The sequence below is a fragment of the Pristiophorus japonicus genome, chromosome 22, assembly GCF_044704955.1.
Source record: "Pristiophorus japonicus isolate sPriJap1 chromosome 22, sPriJap1.hap1, whole genome shotgun sequence".
NCBI lineage: Eukaryota > Metazoa > Chordata > Chondrichthyes > Pristiophoridae > Pristiophorus > Pristiophorus japonicus.
In genome coordinates this window covers 34,651,444-34,668,636 of record NC_091998.1, presented here as the reverse complement: position 1 = coordinate 34,668,636, position 17,193 = coordinate 34,651,444, and the positions used below count along the sequence as shown (strand labels likewise).

The 17,193-nt window shown below is 44.4% G+C and overlaps 1 protein-coding gene and 1 pseudogene across 1 annotated transcript in view; one reads left to right on the top strand and one right to left on the bottom strand.

The window, feature by feature from the left end:
• The window catches only part of tm9sf3 (transmembrane 9 superfamily member 3), a 154,188-nt gene that overhangs the window by 45,381 nt on the left and 91,614 nt on the right, over nucleotides 1-17,193 (bottom strand). Inside the window, exons 8-9 of the mRNA XM_070865918.1 lie at nucleotides 16,320-16,414; nucleotides 4,752-4,882 (exon numbers count right to left, since the gene is read on the bottom strand). Of these exons, the coding sequence (XP_070722019.1) occupies nucleotides 4,752-4,882; nucleotides 16,320-16,414 (226 nt within the window). The remainder of the gene's footprint in view (nucleotides 1-4,751; nucleotides 4,883-16,319; nucleotides 16,415-17,193) is intronic.
• On the top strand, nucleotides 11,459-11,688 carry LOC139235203 (U2 spliceosomal RNA; annotated as a pseudogene).

Here is a 17,193-nt window from a genome sequence, read left to right as displayed (position 1 = left end):
GTTCCGATTTAGACATGCTTCTCGACGCATAAGCAACGGCTTGTAGTTTGCCCGACTCATTAGATTGTTGAAGCACGCAACCAACCCTATGTGATGAGGCGTCACAGGCCAATATTAAATGCTTGCACGGGTCATAATGTACCAGAAATTTGTTGGAACAATGCAGATTTCTAGCCTTCTCGAAGGCCCTGTCTTGAGATACACCCCAAATCCAGTTGTTGCCTTTTCTGAGCAGCATGCGCAGTGGCTCTAATAATGTGTTTAATTTAAGTAAGAAATTACTAAAGTAGTGAGAAGACCAAGGAACGAACGCAGCTCCATCACATTCTAGGGTCTGGGTGCATTTTTGATGGCCTCTGTTTTCGAGTCCGTAGGCCTGATGCCGTCTGCAGCAATCTTCCTTCCCAGGAATTCGACTTCCAGTGCCATAAAGACGCACTTTGAACGTTTCAGCCTGAGCCCCACTTTGTCCAGACGACGTAGAACCTCTTCCAGGTTGTGCAGGTGTTCGGCAGTGTCACGACCTGTGACCAGAATGCCATCGTGGAACACCACGGTTCTAGGGATAGACTTCAGTAAACTCTCCATGTTCCTCTGAAATATGGCTGCAGCCGAGCGAATTTCGAAAGGACACCTGTTGTAAATAAACAGCACTTTATGCGTATTGATGCACGCAGGTTTCTTTGAAGATTCGACAAGCTCCTGTGTCATGTAGGCCAACGTCAGATCCAATTTGGTGAACGACTTTTCCCCGGCTAGCATTGCAAACAGGTCATCAGCCTTTGGTAACGGGTACTGATCCTGTTTCAAAACTTGGTTGATCGTAACCTTGTAGTCTCCTCAAATCCTGAGAGTGCCATCACTCTTTAGCACAGGAAAAATGGGACTAGCCCATTTGTTAAATTCGACCGGTGAAATGACCCCCTTCACAATGAAGTCTGTCCAGTTCGATTTTGACCTCCTCCCTCATGTATGGGGCTTTGTGATGGACAGGTCTTGCATCCAAGTCCAGGTGGATCTACACCGTGGCTCCCGTGAAGTTGCAAATGCCCGGTTCAAACAGCAAGGGAAATTTGCTCAGCACTTGAGCACACGAAGCGTCATCCATCGTTCCAGTTCCACTTTATTTTTTCGAGCCAACTCCTGCCGAACAGAGTTGGACCATTGCCTGGAACAATCCACAGCGATAGATCATGAACCGCCCCATCGCACGACACCTTGACTGCTGCACTGCCAATCACTGGTATGAGCTCTTTGGTGCAGGCACGCAATTTTGCATTTACTGGACTCAGCTTGGGTTTCACGGCCTTGGTGTCCCACAGCTTTTCGAAAGTCCTCTGGCTCGTAATTGACTGACTCGCACCAGTATCTAATTCCATTCGTTCAATTTTACTTCAATCATTATCAGTTGGCTCTTTGTCAGGAACGAATGTACACTATACACTCCCCCCCCGGGTATCTCGGGTTGCATTGCCGGATCCGCTCCGGATCAGTCATCATCAAGCACTTGCTGAACTGCGGACAGATCCGCTGAATGTGCCCTATTTTCGCACAGCCTCTACAAATATACTGTCTGAAACGGCACTGATGAGGCCGATGATTGCCCCCACAACGCCAACAGGATGAAATCGGATTCGTGCCCAATGGCAAACTTCGAGCAGCTACAGGTTTCGTACCTTCAAAGCCTCCCTGGTAAAGTGTGACATCACCACTGACACCTGGGAGACCCTGGCCGCAGACCGCCCGAGGTGGAGAAAGTCCATCCGGGAGGGCGTTGTGCTCTTTGATGCTCGACGCAAGTTGCAAGAAGAGGCCAGGCGCAAGCAGCGGAAGGAGCGCGCGGCAAACCAGCCCTACCGACCCCTTCCCCCGACAAATGTCTGTCCCACCTGTAACAGGGTCTGTGGCTCCCGTATCGGACTGTTCAGCTATCAAAGAACTCACTTAGGGAGTGGAAGCAAGTCCTCCTCGATTCCGAGGGACTGCCTATGATGATGACGACAGGTTTTGCAAACACAGTCGGGTAGGCCCCGCCAGGTGCAGATTTGCCAACCGACGACACAATCTGGTGCACAGTACTTGTCGTGGAGTTCTGCGAGGATATCTGCTTTGTACTATCTACCGTGGACAGGCAAGCCTGGGCGATCGTGATGGCCCTGCTCAGATCCAGCGTCTCCACTGCTAGCAGCTTCCTCAGGATCACCTCGTGGTTTATGCCTATTGCAAAGACGTCGTGCAGCATGTGTTCCAACGTGATTCCAAACTTACACGGCCCAGCGAGACGTCTCAGGTCGGCAACAAATTCCGCCACGTCCTGGCCCTCAGAACGAACATGCTTGGAAAAACGATATCTCGAGATAATGATGCCTTCTTTAGGTTTAAGATGGTCCCGAATCAGAGCACACAATACCTCATTGGTCTTTTCCGTTGGAAGTGAGAGCAGATTCTTTATGAGGTTTCTTTACAGATTTTCTGGACCACAAACCGTGAGGGAAACTGCCCTGTGCCTAACTGCGTCAGCGTCTTCAGCCATCTTCTTGGCCACGATCTGTAAAATCCTCCCAGTCTTCTCTCTCCACGAATCGCTCCAGGATTCCAACGATGCTCATTTTTTTGTTTTGTGTGAGAAAGTTCGTATTGTGCCTCGTCGCCAAATGTAAAAACTCTATAGGCTTAGTATCGTGAACTCAATCAGGTGCAACCTTACTCTGCTTTATTCGCTCTCAAAGTGAGGATTAAACATGGAAGCTTTCTTTATATACAAGGGCTGCACGTGTGTGTCTGTGGCCCAATGACCTCCGACAGTCGCTCCCCCTGGTGGCAGGTAAACCTAAGCATACATACATTACACAGAGGAACGTAAAAGATACAAATAGCGTTACTGAAAGAAGAGCAATGGAAGGTCTTTTGGTGTCCTGGACAACATCCGTTGCTCAAACACCATCAAATCAGATTAATTGGCCATTCATCTCAATGCTGTTTTGGGGTCCTTGGCCACTATGGATGCCTACAAAATAACAATGACTATATTTCCAAAGTAATTAATTGGCTGTAAACTGCTTTGGGGTGTCCTGAGCAAATCGGCGCGGTCCCAGCCTGTAAGACCATCAGCAGGTCAGGGCCATTGGAGGGAGCAGCGTGCGGCATCATACCACTGCAGGGAGCAGCGCGTGCTGCTGCAGGAGGGCGACGGCTGTGAAGTCAGGTCGCTGATTGCAGTGCGGGCAGGCACAGCAGGAGGGGCGAAGGAGCGGCAAGAGTTTATAGAAGGAAGTAATCGGGGCCCATAAGAGGCGAGGGCCCAGGGGCAGCATGGGCTAGCCCACACTGCGATGTGTGCGCATGCTAGGTCCGTGCAGCAGAGCTGGTCTCCAGTCGTCTTGGGTAATCCTTGCCATTGGACCAAGACCTAGCTCTGTCAAGCACGTGTGGTGGTTGGTGTGCAACGGTCACCACACGTGAAAAAAATCCACGCACAGGCATCTTCCACCTTCCAAGATTAGTTCTGGATCTGGAATATTAGGTCCTTCATTAAAACACCTGTGAACTCATCCCTTTTTGGTGTGGAAGCAAGTCATCCTCGCTTCGAGGGACTGCCTATGATGATGATGATGTTTTGGGGTCCTTGGCTGCTATGGATGCCTACAAAATAGCAATGACTAAATTTCCAAAGTAATTAATTGGCTGTAAAGTGCTTTGGGGTGTCGTGATGTTGTGAAAAGCGCTATATAAATGCAAGTTCTTCTTCCTTTCAGTGTATTTTGACAGTCAGAAACCTTTTGATAAAGCTTTACATAAAAGAAGTGACGAGGATTGTCAAATCACAAGGCAATGGTCTCCATGGTGAAAACCCAGAAGTGGATAAGTAAAGACGGTGAGAAGAAAGAAAGCAGCAGGCACTAGTTAGGAGAGATGTGCTGAGTAGGGCCCCAAAGGGAACGAGGCTGGGCCCCCTTACAGATAAACAACGTGGATTCAGAAATAAAATGCATTTTGGTCCAACTGGCAAATAATGCTTAGCTAGGTTATGGTGGTTGAGTCTGATGAAGCAGACCAATGGCAGATGAAATTCAATATGTACAAATGCAAGGTATTAAACATTCGAAGAAAGAATATGAAACATTTATGCATCGAATGGTATTAAACTAGCTAGGGAGAGAGGCTGAATGAACTGGGAATGATAGTAGACGAATATCCAATCAATGTGGAACATCAATTATTAAAGTTAAAGGAATGCTGCCCTATACCACCAAATCAGCAGATGAAACATCTTGCTAAAACTTTATAGTTCTCCGGTCAAGCCACTGAGTGCTCCTTTCAATTTTAGAAACTGAGCCAGCAAGTTACAAGGACAATCCCAAGTGTTAGAGGATGCCATTATGAGTGCAGACTAGCGTATGTCTCGCTTCTTCAGCTTTATGATTAGAATGGTAGGAGACCTGATAGCGATCTATAAAATACTAAGTGAACAGGGACATAGGGTTAAACCGGTAAAAGTCAAGCTCAGCCTAATGTCATGGAGGATGTCTGCACGCGAAGAGCATTCAATACTTAAAAAGAACTTCAAGGATAGTTAGTGTAGGCGAAACCTTTGAAATCATTCAGAAGGCTGTGAATATGGTGTGGGGGGAGGAAACCATTTTCTATGGAAGGATGAGCAGAATGGCTTTCCTCATTTATACTTATCTTTGTGAAGACTTGACCTTGGCCAGTTACCATTTAATGCTTGCGTTCAGTGCTGACGTGCTTACCATTGTTCCAAAAGGAATAGCTCGTGATGCATGATAATAGATTGCAATGAAGTTTATGAAGAATGCAGTTCCGCACACCATGGCTGGTATTAGGAATGCCCCAATAAACATCTGCTTTATCCATCTTCTGCCTGTTTATAGATAAAAGCACAAATTCAAAATTGAAATCAGTTACATGATCAGTGTTCACACGGCTTTAATAGTTTTATATTTTGCTGTTACATATTTATTTGACAGTTATACAGAAAAATAATTAGTTAATAGCTTGGATGAAAATGTGAGTTTCAAACAACTACCTACACTAAAAGAGAACAAAAGAACCTGTATTTACACAGGACCTTTCACACAAGACAGAACAAAGGGCTTTGCAGCCAATAAATTACTTTCCTCTGAACTTGCAGCACTCCATTCTCTCAGTCCGATTCAAATATTGTCATTAAACCTGCTGACAAGGTTGGCGCTGCTGACAAGGTTTGACGAACCGACCTCTACCTTGCGGAGGCTGAACGCCAACTCTCAAGAGACCTTCTCCTAGCTGAACATCAAGCCATCATTTCCCAGACTATCACTGATCTCCTCTCCAATGGAGATCTTCCTTCCACGGCCTCCAACCTCATACTCCCCCAACCGCATACAGCCCACTTCTACCTCCTTCCCAAGATCTATAAACAGGACTGCCCTGGTAGACCCATCATTTCAGCCTGCTTTTCCCACACGGAACTTTTCTGGTCATTATCACATTACTGTTTGTGAGACCATGCTGTGCGCAAACTGGCTGCCGCATTTCCTACATTACAAGTGACTACGTTGAAGGTCATGAAAAGCGCTATATAAATGCAAACCTATCTTTCTTTATAACAGCTAACACAACTTTACAAAGGGAAGTCTTTGTCTGACTAACCTGTTTGACTTTTCAGTAACATCCCAAGTTGGCAATGGAAACTATATGATTCAGTGTTCTTAGATTCCCAAAAAGCTATTGGTAAAGTTAATCATGGGAGATTGCTGAAAGTCATAGCAATTCAGAGTAAAGTTTGGAAATGGTTAATAAAATGGCTGGAGGAAAGGGGAGGGAATGCTGAGGTCAGTGAAGAACCAAGTGGGGCTTTTCAGCCCATCTTGGCTAATCCATCCAAAAGTTCTTCCAGTTCCCCAGCATTTCATCAAGCCTTTTCTTCAGTAAATTTAAGGTTTCTGACCCTATCTGAAAGACCAGTGTCACGCTTTGATCATTCCAAGATTAAGTTCTTGCTGACATGTTGAACTTCCCTTTCAATCCCTTGAAGTCGCACGTGCCTTTTCATGTCTTGCATACCTCTAACAGTGTTAATACAAATTACTGACCAGCCACCGGTGTGCCTATGGCGACACCCCTTACACACAGTACAGGTAAATGTACTTCATGTGTAATTTACTTCAACAAATATCTACCACCGTTCAGTAACAAAGGATACAAAACTTAGCAAAAAATACTCTCACTCTGCTTTTCAGCTTATATTACCAACAACGCAGAAAAGGTTCAAGTGCACATGCATACACTGTATGAATATGAATATTGAGATCACATGCCCAACGGTGTCTATTACTAATTTTTTATTTACTAAATCAGAAATGCAATTAGTCACGTAGCTAGCAGCTAACGTATTGGATGAGACTGCCCCACAAGATCCCTCTTGTTTTCGGTGTAAATCAGTAACTGCAGCAAGGAGGAGAAAGTGAATATTTTGTTCCCTTTATTTCTGTGTATGACAGGAAATTTTGACACTAAATTTTAGGTAGTAGCTGTCAACAATGGGAGCAGCAAAGGAATAATGGACATGGCCAAATTACACAAGCATAAGCAGCATTAGAGACCATCATCTGAACCGAGTTAAATCACAGGAACCTCTGACGAATGCTTGCAATTCCCTTTACAAAATAAGACCAGTGTGTCCAGTTACTCCCAGAAGTTATATCAGCTCTATTTAAGACAGTGTGCAACAAGTGGTGCTGTTCAAATATTGAACTATTAGAGTAGAAGCAAAGGACAGCTTTCGTGCCTCAGTTTCACAGCAGTAATAGAAGCCTTATTACAGGAAGGATGTCGTGGCAGTATACCAAGCATGTGCTCTTCAGTTTCCTCAAGGACACACTCTTTAGTGCTAACTAACCAGAAGGTTCCAGATCCCAGCTAAGGCAGTAAACGGGAGGTACAATTTAGCTCAACACCTCCAGGCAAAAGAAAAGGGTCAAAAAGCCAGCCAGAGTTGCTGCTCCTGATAGTTATCCAGGGACCCTACTGGAGAGCATTGTCATGTGAGGACAGGAGGCCTGCAGTAGTTAAATGTCCTGCTATCATTTATAGTCTAGGTTCTGCTGTTATTGTTGTTGTTATTCACATCCTTCTGAACTGTTTGTTTCTGCTAATGTTAATAGCCCTTCAACTAGGCTGGAGTTTAATATTTTGGTATTTCAAATAACAGTGTCGATATTTGATGTCTTCAAGAGGAGACTAATTGATGTCCTGTTTCTGACTGCTCCATTTTTGATCGGGGCGGAGGAGCAGTGAGAGATCAGGGCCCAGGAGCAGCACAGACCAACCCACACTGCGATCAATGGATAGTAGGAGCATGCGTGCGCACGAGGTGTCTGCAGCAGAGCTTGGTCTCCAGCCATCTTGGTTAACCCTTGCCACTGGATCAAGACCTAGCTCTGTCAAGCCCGTGTGGTGGCTGGTGTGCAATGGCCACCCCATGCTAGAAGAATCCATGCACAGGCATCGTCCACCCTTCAGTACGTAGTTCGGGACCTAGAATGTCAGGTCCCTCATTGAAACACCTGTAAACTCATCCCTTTTTGGTGTGGAAGCAGGTCATCCTCAATACGAGGGACTGCCTAATACTAGGTTTACATATATAAACATAAGCAAAGTCAGAGATGAGAAAAGGTCATTTCGCTCATGAAGCTCACCCCCTGAGCACCTAAATCTCCCACTACAGCCATCTAACTGCATTCCAAACTGACATTTTAGTCTCCACTACCTTGCCTGGCTGGTCACTCCAAATACTTGAGTGAAGTAGGCCCTCTCCTCACTTGTTTAACATTTATTCTTCACTAATTTCCTTACTTTCTTGACTTACCTTGAAGTAACATTCTGATTTATTTCATAGCATTTAATATTTTCTAAATTGCACTGAGCTCTTTAACCATCTTCTTTGTAAAGCTTAAGTTTCTCTGATCTTTTTGCATAGCTCATTTCTTTACATTTGGAACCAGTTCTCTTGCTCTTCGCTGTATCTTTTCCGATATATATTCTTGTGTGATAACCAAAACTGAAGACAGCACTAAGTGTTGTCTGACTAGTGCATTGTACTTGCCAAGCATAACTTCTGTTTTAGGCGTCAAGCCCAGTGTCCTGAGAGTTTAAAAACATTTACATACAGGAGGGCTGTCAGCAGTGAGAGACCGGGACCAGCTAACGTCAGTAACTTGGGAAGAGGATGGAGAGAAATGGATTAAAATGGTACCACCCTCGTCACTGGATATTCAGAACATTACAGCTGTCTCAGTAACATAATCAAAATGCAATTTTAAGCCACGGTGAATTTTATAAACACCCCGTTTAGATTTAAACAGCAACAACTTTCCCCCAAATGATCAAACGACCTCATTAATACAAAGCAGAAGCATGGTGGTCAATGGACAGTGCCGTGCATTAGACATTGGGCCGGAATTTGCGGTCGGAGGCGTACCTCCAGAGTACGCCTCAGAACCGGAAAAATAATCTGAACATACCCGCTGGCTCCCGGGCTTCGGGTCCTTGGCCTGTAGGCATACACCTGTGTAAAGGCCCATAGACCCCAGGGACACAGGCGGTTCGGAAACGTCCCTGGGATCAATCAGGCCAGGTCCTCCAATCAGAAAGGAGGATTCCTCAAATGCTTATGGGGAATCCCCAAATAATTTACACAACTGGAATAAAAATAAATGTTCCCATTTTCAAATTTAATTAAGTCCCTTTAATGAAGCATTTGCAATAAAAAAATTTATTTTTTTGAACAATAATTTACATAGAAACATAGAAAATAGGTGCAGGAGTAGGCCATTCGGCCCTTCGAGCCTGCACCGCCATTCAACAAGATCATGGCTGATCACCCACCCCAGCACCTCCCCCCCACACACCCCCAGCCGCAAGGACCACATCCAACTCCCTCCCAAACACATCCAATGAAATGGCATCAACAACTCTCCGCGGCAGGGAACCCCACAGGCCAACAACTCCCCGAGTGAAGAAGTCTCTCCTAATCCCAGCCCCAAACAGCCCATCCCCCAATCCCAAGAGCGTGCCCCCGCACCCCCCACCGGCTCTCCTGACCCACCCAACACCGGGAACACTCCCCCCGCACCCAACCCACCCCGTCCCGTCCGAATCCTTCCCAAATGCCGAACACCCCCGGATGTCGAGCCTCCAGCCCCGGCCACCCCGGAGCCACGCCCCCGCGACGCCAACCACACCACATCCACCAACCGCCATCTGCGCAGTCAACCCGTCCACCCCACTCTGAACACTCCCCGCACCGAGGCACAGAGCCCCCAGGCCCGCCCCTCCAACACACTTCACCCCCCCAGACCTCCGCTGCAATGTGGCCTCTCCTGTCCCCCGCCCTGGGTTTCTCCGCCCCCCGCCCCCGTCTCCCCTCAACTTCCCTCTGCCTCCCCGCACAGGCTCCCATCTTGGGGGCGGTAACCTTCTGGGGCCGGGAATTTTAGCCCCCAGCGTGGAAGTCCTGCTCCCGCCACATAATTGGCCTTACCACCCCTCAATGGAAGCGGAGTGCAATTTCCCACACTCCACTTCCTTTGGGGGCAGTTACCGGAGCACAACTGGATGCTCTTGTGACAGTTTGAACTGGTGCTCTCCACTCTCCCATCCTGTGACAGTTAATTTAATTTACATAAACAAATTTTAAATGTTTGTGGATGATTTTTATTTTTTATTTATATTTATATTAACCCTTACGCTAGTGAAAGCAGGCCCTACGCCTTCTGTTACCAGGCACAAGGGTTTCATGGACATTTGCTGGACAGGAGTTGGACAATCAGAACAACTCTGTGCCAGTGAACGTGATTGTTGGGTCGGTTTGTATGATGTGTCAAGTCAAACCTTGAGATCGCAAGGAAACCCGGAACTTGCAGAGCTTTTTACAAAGCTTACAACGGCTTACGCTGGCCGTACACCGTCAACGGCCCCGCAAAGTCCGAGCCAGTGTTTATATACCTCTGGAACCACAGCTCAAACGGAGTCCAAACTCAAGATGAATGTCTCCTTGGTCTGTTGGCTGTACATGAAATGATTTAAGCAGCCTAGTGGACACTGCATTTATATGCATCTTAAAACACTAACAGCCAGCTCAAAACATTTAATACAAAGTAGTGGAAACGTATACAATTTTAATATTATGGATAGACAGACCAAGAGATAATGGGAACAGACCCCAAATTTCCGTGTTTTTGCCTACTCTGAAGTCAGCATTAGAGATTGGGAGAATGGTTCGTGCCTTTGCACCATCTAGTGGAATGAGAGAGCACTGAAGGGGCCTCACAGGCTTCTCTTGTCCTGGTTATGTTTATATGAAGTACGAAACACTGGCAGTATGGTAGCCGACAAGCTTCGGCTCTGCATTAATGGTGTCAACAACAACAACTTGTATTTATGTAGCGCCTTTATAAAGTGCTTTTAACGTAATAAAATGACCCACGGCGCTTCACAAGTGTTATAAGACAAAAAAATTGACACCAAGCCACATAAGGAGAAATTAGGGCAGGCTTGGTCTAGGAGGTAGGTTTTAAGGAGTGTCTTGAAGGAGGACAGGTAGAGAGGCGGACAGGTTTAGGGATGAAATTCCAGAGCTTGGGGCCCAGGATGCTCAAGAGGGCATAATTAGAGGAGTGCAGACATCTCTGGGCCGGGGGGAGGGGAAGGAGTGGTTGTGGGGATTGAGGAGATTACAGGGATAGGAAGGGGTGAGGCCATGGAGGGATTTGAAAACAAGGATGAGAATTTTAAAATTGAGACGTCTATTAGAAAAGTACTTTTGTAAAGTATGCGGTCATCAACCAACCACATCCATGCCTACAACCTAGCTTTTCAATTATGATTACTGCCCATGGTCGATCAATAAATTACGGGGCACAGTCAGTCAGGAGGCTTGCTGGATAAATCTGAGTACATGGAGGAGCACAATAATGCGCAAATTGCAGAGGCACCATTATGGCAAGCTTTAATACAAGCCATCAAAACCCACTGGATCAATAGACTTCCAGTAAGTTAACCACACAAGCAAAACGATGGAGCCACACTTCTAAACTCTTCTAGTTTCTTTCCCTAGAGAAGATGAGTCACGATCAGACTTCAATTTTTAAAATTCCCAGAATGTGTGTCGGTTTGAGTATCAGCACAGGCACCAGTACAGCTGTCACACACAGTAAAATATAAGCAGGTTTCACACTACCAAAATCCAGCTGTCCACAGATCAACTTACTACAGTCATCATCACACTTCAATGGAATACCATTAGGTTTATGATGTTAACACAAATTTAGCAACAGGAAAAGGCCATTTGGACCAACAGGCCCATCCTTGTAATCAATCCTCACCTTCTCACCATATCCCTCTCTCCAACCAATTTATACTGTCTGCTTCTATTGCCTTCCCAGTACTTTATTCCATCGCTTCTCGGCCTTTTGGCTAAGATCATGCGTAACTGACCTGACAGGGGAGTAACCATGACCCCAACGTGGTTCTCCCTGGATCAGGAAGGTGATTCTCCTATGCTTTTTGGAAATAGGTGGGTGGCTTGACCCATCCACCTCCACGGAGATGTGTGGGGGGCCTGACCCATCCACCTCCATGGCACGAACCTGGTATTGCAGTACTTCCAGGAACGGTGCAGTGGCTCTAGGCCTTTTGGCTAAGAGCATTGGCGCAGAGTGATCCTTGATGTGTGCAAGGTGACCTCTGGCGTTTGTGATTTGACAAAGAATTGGAAACATTGGCAACGAATAAAAAAAAAAGTACTTTATTCCATAACTTTTACCCTTTGCGTCACTGAAGTTCCAACAACATATTCCTAACTCCCTAATTTTTAAAACTTATTTCCTTATATTTGAAACCTTGATAAGTTTGCTTGGATTAATTTTGCCAATTCCTCTCAATCTTAAAAACGTCAATTCAAACATCTCAAAGTTCTCTGCTTTTCCAAAAATCTAGGGATTAATTTATTCCAAGAGCTTACACCATTTTTGGAGCTTCAGAGTGAATGCCCATGCACTCAAAGCTTTAATCAGTGACCAGCTTCACCATTCCTGCAGTACCAACACTGGAGAAAAGATTTGCAAAGCTGGCATAATAGCCAAAATCCACAAGGCAGCAACAGAAAACAGTAGCCATTTGGCCCGTCGAGGCTCATCCAGGCAGAATGACCTTCCAATCCCATTCAATTGCTTCTGAAATGACCCCTGGGTTTTCACCTGCACTATCCTACTCAGAGTCCTATTCCTATGTTGATCACTATGTGAAGCTCTTCCTGACATCGGTCTTCACGTTACCATTAATCAGTTTGGACCCGTGGGCCTCTGCCCTACTGGCAAAATTATTTTGAAGATATTTTCTGAATTGACCATTTTTATATTATTTACTATTTCGTAAGGTAACCTCTCAATTGTCCCCTTTTAAAGCTGAAAAGCCCAAGTATCTGTAGTTTCTACTCCCAACACCATCCTCTTAATACTAGTTCCATGGCTCTTCTCTCTGTCTCCCAGGCCTAAATGTGCCTCTGATGTCCTCTTGGCCAGAACTGGACATACTGCTCTAACCTATCCTATACTGTTTAGCTCTACATTGTTAAGCATTATATTTACTTTGTTGAATGCTGCCCCCCAGTGGCTGGAAATGTTGAGTGTTGAACCTACCAAAACCCCCAAATCTCTCAACTTCACCCAGGGTTCTTTCAACAAGTTATGGAGTATTTATGCATCCAAATATGTATTAAATTTCCTACTGCCACTATTACACCTACTTTTATATCTTGTTCAATTCATTTTGTATTTCCCAAGCTGTCTCCTCAGTATCAACTGTCCCTTCTAGCTTACTTAGCATCTACAATTTTGAGCAATTTGCAGAGTTTCTTCATCCAAGCCATTGAGGTCCAACATCAAACCTAGCACTCGGACACCTGTAACAGGTACGCATTGCTTTCTATCCTTCAACTTCTTATCCATTTCTAATTATCCTGCATAGGATATATTATCCACCACATTCCTCAAAAAACTCCAAGGAGGTTGGTCAGACAGGATCTTCCACACTGCTGAATCCATGTTGGCTGCTGTCTATTAGATAATCACAGAATGTTGCAGCACAGAAAGAAGTCATTCAACCCATCAAGTCTATGATATTTTTCTTCACAATCCCCTAATCTCTTGATTGCGCCCCATATCCTTTAATGTTCACCCCTTTCAAGCAACTAATTCCCTTGTTGAAAGTATTAATGATACGTGGTAGAGAATTGCACATTCTAACCACCCTGTGTGGTGACATAAGTATTGCTCAAGGCTACTTTCAATAATGAATTCCACTATTTGGTGTCAGCTTTGGCTCAGTGGGTAGCACTCTTACCTCGGAGTCAGAAGGTTGTGGGTTCAAGTCCCACTCCAGGGACTTGAGCACAAAGATCTAGGCTGACACTCCCAGTGCAGTACTGAGGGAGAGCTGCACTGTCGGAGGTGCCGTTTTTCAGATGAGACGTTAAACTGAGGCCCAATGCTCTGGCCAATATTTATCCCTCAATCAACATAACAAAAACAGATTATCTGATCATTATCACATTGCTGTTTGTGGGAGCTTGCTGTGCACAAATTGGCTGCCTTTTCCCACATTACAACAGTAACTATACTCCAAAAGTACTTAATTTGCTGCAAAGCGCTTTGAGGCACCAGGCGGTCGTGAAAGGCGCTATATAAATCCAAGTCTTTCTTTTCTTTCTTGTTTAACCCAGTACTGAACACAGACTAATCGGTTTGTAGTTGCCTACATCTGCTTTGCCATCCTTTTTGAAAATGGGCACCGTTAGCCTGTTTCCAATCCAGTGGGACCTAGCCAACATTCATCAATTCTCATAATGACCCTAAGTGCCTCACAACTCCTTCTCCATCTCTCCATATTCTGGCATAAATACCATCTGCCCCTGTGGCTTTGTTTTAAGCTCTTTACACCTCTCTAGGCCTTCCACCTCAATTCATTACTAAGCTATTAAGTCTTGTGTTATTGCAATTCAGGGCAGCACATTGTAAATGTCCGCCCAGTGAATATTTAGCAGAAGTAATTGTTTAGTACTCATGACTAAGCATGTGGACTGTGGAGTCAGGGGACACGTAGCAGAATGGATAGAAAGCTGGCGAGGGAACAGAAAAGATAGTAGGTGGCAAAAGGTAGGACGTGGTGTTCCATTTGGATCGGTGCTGGGATCACTGTTGTTCACCATTTACATAAACACAGGAATCGAAAGTACAATTTCAAAATTTGCACACACCACCATATTGGGGGGCATAGTTAATACTGAAGACGACTGCCACAAAATACAAGAGGGCATGCAGAATGGGTGTGCAATTGGAAAATAAATTCAATGTCGGTAAGTGTGAGGTGTTACATTTTGGTAGGAAGAATAAGGAGGTCACATACTGCTTGGAAAATAAGGGTCTAAATGAGGTAGAGGAGTAAAAGAATCTAGGAATACTGATACACAGATCACTAAAAGTAGCACTGGTTAATAAGGCTTAAAAAAGCAAACAGAGCGGTGGGATTCATTTCAAGAAGGATAGAATTGAAAAGCAGAGAAGTTATGTAAAACTTCTATCAAACCTTGGTTAACCCACACTTGGGAGTACTGTGCACAGTTCTGATCTCCATATTATAAAAAGGATATAGAGGCATTGTCGAAGGTGCAAAAAAGATTTTCTAGGATGATACCAGAACTGAGTGATTATACGGAGAATCATAGAATGGTTACAGCCCAGGAGGCTCACCAGGAAAGGCTGAACAGACTGGGCTCTTTTCTCTAGAAAAGAGGCTGGGGGGTGACCTAATAAAGGGCTTTAAAATTATGAAGGGGTTTGATAAGGTAGATGTAGAGAAGATGTTTCCACTTGTGGGGAGAACAAAACTTGGGGAAACACAAAATAGTCACCAATAAATCCAATTGGGAATTCAGGAGTAACTTCTTTACTCAGTGATTAAAATGTAGAACATGCTACAAGTTAGTTGAGGCGAATAGTATCGATGCATTTAAGGGGAAGCTAGATAAGCACATGAGGGAGAAAGAAATAGAAGGATCTGCTGATGGGGTTAGATAAAGAAGGGTGGGAGGAGGCTCATGCAGAGGATAAACAGCGGCGAAGACAAGTTGGGCCGAATGGCCTGTTTCGGTGCTGTAAATACTATGTTATTCGATACAAGTATCTTGTACTTGTGCTCAGTTTCAGCCCGATATGCATTGCTTGGGGTTCTTTCCTCTTCTCAGACAGCCCCCTCACCTTTCCCCCAGGAGCCACTTTGCAGCAGCAACCATCAAAACAATACATGTGTGTATACTGACAGTGGTCAAAGCTAGACAACTTCAGCATCACCCATGGTTGTGTGTTTTTATTTCAGATTTTCAGCATCCAGAATCTTGCTTTTGCATTTTATTACATGGTTTTGTCATTTTTACCCATGTTTTGGATATCAAATTCCACTAGCATTAATTTTTCCAGAAGAGAAAGAGAGAGAGAGAGAGAGAGAGTATTCTCAAGTTTGGAAGTACTTCCATGAGGGTCCTGGGCTTTGAGGCACTGGAGCAGGGAGGCAGCAGCTGAAACAATGGCCAATGTTTGGGGCTGGGGGAATAAATGTCAAGCAATGGAGGAGCTGGGAGTTCTGATTCGGAGGATCAGCGAAGTCACAAGCTGGACAGAAAATAGGACCGATTTACATTCCAGCAATACGTAAAAGAAAACTGCATTAAAAATACAACTACAACAGAAGCTGAAGTGGAGGCTTGATAAATGCCAATACGATGCTGAGACATCTGGACTATATGTAGAAACACTATGATTTCTTACTGAGGTAATTGAAAATCTTGGTTGCAATGCAAAAAGCTATTTTCAATATGATGTTAGGTTTTTGAAAAGTTGTCAAATTTGAAACTGTAAAAGGTCACTGAAAAATCATTTACATTTATGTTTTGTCATTTATTATAGCTGAATGTGCAGACCCAAGTTCCTTCCTTCTTACATCCCAAGTTTTGGAATATATATAACACACACACCACAGCAGATGTATGTGGGCAGGATCAGGGTCAGTTATGATCATCTACCTCACTTTCTCCCCCCCCCACCCCAAAGTCAGGGAGCCTGTGACATTCACTGTTTAGTATCACATATTAAGATTGGTCATGGGTAAAGTGTGGCAATCCGCTGTAGAACTGGAGCCCAGCACACTCAGGAAGGAAGTGAGAAATCAGAAAAACAAGATATACATCAAGATGCAGAAAGTACCTCCTTGCCGAGCATACAGGCTCCCTCCAAAGTACCCATTCAGTGGCGATGTTGCCGCAAACACAAATATAGCTGTACTTAGCATAGATCCTCTCCTGGAAATGGAGGAAAACAGAAAATAGGTAAGAGCTAAAAATTCAATACACATTTTCTCAGTTACAAAGTCAACAAAGACCTTTCATAGAATCACAGAGGAGGCTGGCTCCTGAACTGAAACCATCTACACTAATCCCATTTCTCTGGCCTTTCCCCAAATCTTTGATGAATCCGTTGAAACAAAATCTTCCCTTTGATGTGCAGAAAATCACCTGAAACTAGGAATTTAACCAAACTTGGGGTTTGCAGTAGAGAGAAATATGTTTTAACTGAAGAATTGGAAGGTTTTTATATTTTTTTAAATGGATGGTTTGATGAAAAACTGGAAATACTGAAGGAAGTCACAACCAGTCTGCAGATTCTGAACAGATTGAGGATTTCTCGCTCCAAGTCACACAAGTCTGTTTTAGTCTCGACAGCAACAAATGGTCCAAATTATTTTAAAAAGTATACCCAGAGAAGGTATCTACAGTTAATTTATCTTTCTGTAAATTCATAAAATACAATTTAGTTTGTGACAAAGTAGATGTCACATAATACTCCATAAGTTGCGAGGTACTACTTAGAAAACTTAAAAGTTCCCATAATAGCCTGCTGGTAAATGTGCCAATACAGATCAGAAAGTCAAAGGTTCAACTGCCTGTCAAGAGGTTATTAAACAAAATTAGGGCTCATGGGATTGGGGGTAATATATTAACATGGATTGAGGACTGGTTAATGGACAGAAAACAGAGAATAGGAATTATCTTGTCTTTTTCTGGTTGGCAGGCTATAACTA